The sequence below is a fragment of the Pelobates fuscus genome, chromosome 5, assembly GCF_036172605.1.
Source record: "Pelobates fuscus isolate aPelFus1 chromosome 5, aPelFus1.pri, whole genome shotgun sequence".
Classification (NCBI taxonomy): Eukaryota; Metazoa; Chordata; class Amphibia; order Anura; family Pelobatidae; genus Pelobates; species Pelobates fuscus.
The window spans coordinates 190139005-190145508 of NC_086321.1; the positions used below are offsets into that span (position 1 = coordinate 190139005).

The 6504-nt window shown below is 37.4% G+C and overlaps 1 gene segment (V, D, J or C); it reads left to right on the forward strand.

The window, feature by feature from the left end:
* Positions 1-5073: 5073 nt before the first annotated feature.
* On the forward strand, positions 5074-5647 carry LOC134612158 (immunoglobulin heavy variable 4-38-2-like). The segment is given in 2 exon segments: positions 5074-5148; positions 5235-5647. Coding segments are annotated over 2 exon segments (456 nt in total).
* Positions 5648-6504: the final 857 nt, after the last annotated feature.

The following is a 6504-nucleotide window of genomic DNA, read 5'->3' on the forward strand; positions in this document are numbered from 1 at the left end:
TAGTGACAGAGGGAGGGATGGGGTGACTAGTGACAGTCACCACCTCCCTCACTCTGTCACTAGTCACCATCTCCCTCACTCTGTCACTGTGTCACCCCCTCCCTCTGTCACTAGTCACCCACTGCCGCACTCTGTCACTAGTCACCCCCTCCCTCTGTCACTGTGTCACCCATTCCCTCCCTCACTCTGTCACTAATCACCCCCTCACTCTGTCACTAGTCACCCTCTCCCCCACTCTGTCACTAGTCACCCCCTGCCTCACTCTGTCACTAGTCACCCACTCCCTCCCTCACTCTGTCACTAGTCACCCCCTCTCTCACTCTGTCACCAGTCATCCCTTCCCTCACTCTGTCACCAGTCATCCCCTCACTCTGTCACCAGTCACCCCTTCCTTCCCTCACAGTGACAGAGTTAGGGAGGGAGTGACTAGTGACAGAGGGAGGGGGTGACACAGTGACAGAGTGAGGGGGTGACTAGTGACAGAGTGAGGGGGTGACTAGTGACAGAGTGAGGGGGTGACTATTGAGAGTGAGGGAGGGGGTGACTAGTGACAGAGCGAGTGACACAGTGACAGAGTTAGGGAGGGAGTGACTAGTGACATAGAGTGGGATGGGGTGACTAGTGACAGTCACCCCCTCCCTCACTCTGTCACTAGTCACTACCTCACTCTGTCACCAGTCATCCCCTCACTCTGTCACCAGTCATTCCTTCCCTCCCTCACTTTGCCACTAGTCACCCATTCTCTCAATCTGTCACTAGTCACCCCCTCTCCCTCCCTCTGTCACTAGTCACCCACTCCCTCACTCTGTCACCAGTCACCCCCCTCACTGTGTCTCCCACTCACTCTGCCACCACTCAACCCCTCCCTCACTCTACCACCAGGTACCCCCTCAATCTGCCACCTGTCACAACCTCCCACACACACTCTGTCACCTGTCACATATGCATTCACACTGACACTATATACAAAAAAAGCACATGTAGTCATCCAGACATGCACAAGTGCATTCACACAGACTCAAATACAAACATCAAAAAATACTCTGACCATCTGGATAAAATACCCAGATGTAGGGAGTATGTTCTGGAATAATAGAATTGAGATCCTCAAAATAATTACAATAATCTAAGAGTAAATAGTAGTGAAGCATAATAGAACAAAAAAAGGTTGCGCCTAAAATATACAGTAAAACATATAAGAGTGTATATAATGAATAATGTAAAATAATACAATTTAATATTAAATATTAAATGAAATATAAATGGATAATTGGTAATAGTCCAAAACACTTATCATAAGTCCATAATGGTAGATGCCGTGTATAAGAACAGGGATCCTGAGGCGTAAAATGGGGTGTGTCTTCACAAAGGTGTCCTTGAAATCCAGTGAAGTAATATGTGAAGAAAAAAACAAGAGGAACTCCAATGGCACAGTATATAGATGAATAAAATGGTAAATAAAATAAAAGTAGTCTTACTCACACTTTTCAGAGCTAGAACCTAGCTCTGATATAACGCACGTGAAGTGGAATAATCCCCACTCAAGGATATGCGGAGTAATATTGATTGGCGAGTATCTGGCTCAGATTCAACGTCCAAGTTGGTATTATTCGACCCAGGGAGATAAAATAAAGTATATAGTGCTCTCTGTATAGTAATTAAAAGGTATAAAAAGAGAATAAATATACTACTCACAGTATATAGAGCAGGCTTGTACTGCTCAATGTAGGCGCTTGGGTGGTATCATCCCCACCTAAGGATTCTTTAGGCTTCTCGTCAGGTAGATAGTATATGTATAGTCCGGTGAAAAAGAAATCAAAATGGCTATAAAATGTTTTATGCCAAAGTATTTTCTTTATTGTAAAGTAATAAAATTAATATCTAAATGCGTTTCGCCGCAAGGGCTTCTTCAAGTAGATAATAGTAAAAAGTAGTGTAGCATAGATGAACCAAAATTGGTGGTAATTGTAATTATTTTGAGGATCTCAATTCTATTATTCCAGAACATATTCCCTACATCTGGGTATTTTATCCAATGGTCAGAGTATTTTTTTGTTGTTTGTATTTGAGTCTGTGTGAATGCACTTGTGCATGTATTTTTTGTTGTCTCGTAAATGGGGGTTAAGCCCCAGGATGCCTCTGGAGTGTCCATTGAGGTGTATTTCTACCAGTTGATAGGGGTTCCAATTTTAGGACCCACCGACACTGGTAGATTTATTCATCTTGGTATATCAAATACAAACATGCATTAATACACAGGTCTTCACAATATACACATCCAAAGGAATGCTTTATTATGAGTTATATTTAACATTTATTTAATGCACATATATTTGGCCTTCAAAGGGCCTGGGATCTAATTTTGCCCGTGGGCCTCAAAGGCTCTCAGTCCGCCCCTGCCCTTAGCACACATATTGAACATAAGTGTGTTAATAATCAGTGGCATAAGACAAAAGACTATTTAATTTATTCATTTATTTTAAATACGATCTGCACTGCCATTTCATTTCTCATTTTATGTATACTGACTGAACGCCACCTACTGAAGGATCCTTATAATACGGTTGTATATTTTATATTGCCACCTTATTTGCATGGACTACACTAATACTATATATATATGATATCGCTCCTATTGCAAATTTTTCTTTGACATAAGTATACACGTAGCATTTAAATACATATATATATATATATATATATATATATATATATATATATATTAAAATTGTACATGTATATTTAAGCAATCTTTTAGCATAATTATGTGATTTTATTATTTAAAATTTGATTGACATGCCTGACAACCCAGGCAGAAAGTGCAGAGAATTTAATTCGAAAGCACTATATTTAACCCTGTAACTTTTCAACACACCATAAAACCTGATCATGGGTACTGTTTTACTCGGGAGACTTTGTTGAACACAAATATTAGTGTTTCAAAATGGTAAATTGTATTACAATAACAATGATATTTTTAGTAAAAGTGACTTTTTTTGCATTTTTCACACATGAATGGCACTTTTACTGACGATATTATTGTTGTAATATGTTTTACTGTTTTGAAACACTAATGTTTGTGTTCAGTGAAGTCTTCCAAGTATAACAGTACCCCCCCATGTACAGGTTTTATGGTGTTTTGGAAAGTTAGAGTCAAATATAAGGCTTGCATTTCATTCTTTTCACATTGAAATTTGCCAGTTTGGTAATGATGCCTTTGAGAGCGTATGGTAGCCCAGGAATGAGAATTATCCCCATGATGGCATACCATTTGCAAAAGTAGGGAACCCTAGGTATTGCAAGTGGGGTATGGGGTATGCTTTTTTCACACAAAAACAAATATAAACACTAACTTATATATACCCTGTTGTTATCGTAGGCCCATTCTAATTATAGTTGTTTCTATTTACGGCATTATGATCTAGAACACCCCTACCATAACCACTTCTTCCTAAGATTTTCCTTGTTTGTTTTATCTTTATTTTAAGTATATGTTCTTTTAATCCTTTTACTATTATAATTTCTTATCCATAATATTCACTTTTATGTAAAGCCACTGTTAATCTATTTCTTATATTAAGGATTTATATTTTTTTACATTAGGGATGTTTTTCCCCACCCAGTATGGCCACTTAACCCACTCCCCTTTGCAATAATGATTTGCTACTACTACTTCCCTTACCAAGATGACCACTGTGTCTCTTATATTAACTCTATTTAAATTACCTTTCCCACTATCAAAAGACGTTTTCTATGTGGCTACTATCTATTGAGACACCCAGTGCCCCATGCTGCAAGTTTTGTCGCATTTCGAGATCGGCAGATGCTGTTTTTCTCCCGAACTCTCAAACTACACACTTGGAACTACATTTCCCATTACACTTAGTGGCTGGGTAATCAAGCCCACGCAATGCTCGTTTTTAAAATCCAATATGACAGTAGGGATCCACAACCCTATATTTATCAATACATATCACTGTTTGCCATTTTTTATAATATATTGAATGATGAGGTTTGCTGATTGGATGACACTGTATGACGCAATTTTGGCGCCAGTTTTGTATTAATCGTTCCCCTATACAAACTCCTACTAGCCAGGTTGTATGTTCTTTATGCCATTTGAGAAAGCCTTTTTGGTGAAACGCGTAATGGTTATTTTAAATTGTGTATTTTATATCAATTAAAGGTTTTCGGTTACTTTACTGTGCCAATTCACTTTTTATTGTATTTTTATGCACTTCTATTTTTACTTTCCTGGCTTTTAATTACTGCTCCTGCACTTAAAGAAATCCCAGGTGGGGATCATACCACCAAAGCCTTATTAATCAAGCAGTAATTTTAAGAGTATCGCCTCTTTTTATTTTCCCCGGAGCTTCGGATGACCAGATGGCACACGCATTCCCTTTTTACATCCCAACAGTGGGGTTTATACAGTTGTACGCCCTTCAAACCAGAGCTGGCCATAACTCTTTTAAATGTGAGGTTTCTACCTTCTACTACTATTTTACACTTTGGATTTTAGACGTACTGCACTACTGGATATCCCTGTTTCTTTGTTTTCATATACGAATACCCTGAGACATTAGGGCGCACCCACCCTTACTGCAAAGCCTACTCATCCATATCTCATCAAGTATTGTTGCTCTAGTGAGACTCTTTTGGACTATTTTACGTTATTTTCCTTAAACGTACCTAAGTTTAGAAGCACTGTCTTGTTAAGAGTTTAAAAAATCATTTTGTTTCTAGGGTTATTTACTAATGTGAGAATTTGAAGGGAATTCAAAATAAATTAAAATATAAGGTCAAAATAGTTGAACTGGAAAAATTCTCTACGTCAACTGTGATTTAAGTTTGGCAACTTAAGCCATAAAATTGAAATTCACATTGAATTCTCACTTTAATAACTAACCCTATCAATACTTATTTGCTATATTGTGCACAAATCATCTATAATATGACTACCAATCTGAATGCAGTTATATAGACTGATCATCTCATATGCAAATATGCAAAGAACAGATTTCTGTATATATTCAGGTTTCTTTTTCTTAGAGAATCACATGTTCAAGACAGGCAAACAGGCTGTGTTTTACCACTGCAGGAAAATGGCACATGTATTTATTTTTCTTACACTCTGTTTTATAACTTGTAAGTATTAAATCATGTAAATTGGATGGGTGAGCGTCTAATCTTAAACAGGATAACCTGGGAATGTGTTTTTTCTATTTTATTAGGTGCTCAGTGTCAGATTACATTGATTCAGTCTGGAAATGGACTTGTAAAACCAACAGAATCTCTTAAACTCACCTGTAAAGTTAATGGATATACCATAAACAGTGGTGCATGGTGGAACTGGGTAAGACAGCCAACTGGTAAAGGACTGGAGTGGTTGGGAGTTATCAAAAATGATGGAAGCACAGTATACAATTCTGCTCTGAAGAACAGAGTGACAATCACCTGGGACATTTCTGAAAATACGTTTTATCTGCAGCTGAACAACATGAGTCCAGACGACTCTGCCACATATTATTCTGCTCGGCACACTGTGAAGAAATCATGCTATATCTGTCAATTAACATCTACACATCGTTTCCTTGGAGGAACAAGTACTTCCTGGATAGATTTGACAGATAACGTATCCCGGTGACTTTTAATGGCATTTTATTTAATGTTTTACTCTTTTAGTTTACTATGAATTTGAAAATTACAGGTGTTATTTTTTATTTTTTTTTGTTAATTATTTGTAGAAAGGAAATATTTTATTTGGAGGGAGGGTGTTGACCAGTAAAAGAAAATAAAAAAAAATAATCCTGCCTGTTGGCACTCACACAAATGTTGAATTGTAGAGATAGCATGCTCCATTTATCTGAGTGTGAAACTATTGTTTAAGGTTAGTGCTTGCCACTACCACTTAACACCAACTTACAATCCCCAATTCATAGATTGGCATGTTTTTTCATTTGGTTACCGTAAGTGTTTAGAGAAAGCAAATTATTTTTTTTATTAATTTTTGTTTTTTTTAAATACTATTCCATCTATTGTCTGCTTTTCATGTACTGTTTCTAAAAGATAAACACAATAACGTTATAGTAATAAGTATACCAAGCAGCAACACATTTTGCTACACAAGCATGTATTTTTGCTGAATTACATTATGTTTCTTTACACAGTTCAAAATTATTCATATCCCAAATTTATTGTAATAAAAAAAAACACACCCACCAACTTCAATGTCACATACTAATTTCAAAATGAGGGTATTGCTTCCCAATCCACCATCAGCAGTAATGCTTCTGAGACCTTCTGAGCGTTTGAACACTTTTCCTCAACCTGGAGGAATGCTTTGACCCCCACTACCGTAGCCTCTACCATGACCGTCGCTACCACGACTATAAGTAGTTTTTGGCCTCAGAATAGTGAGATTATTAGCATGTTTACGGCGTGATTAAAGAACCAGAAAGACATTTTTTTTTCTCATCATTTTCATGTTGTAAGAACTTATTA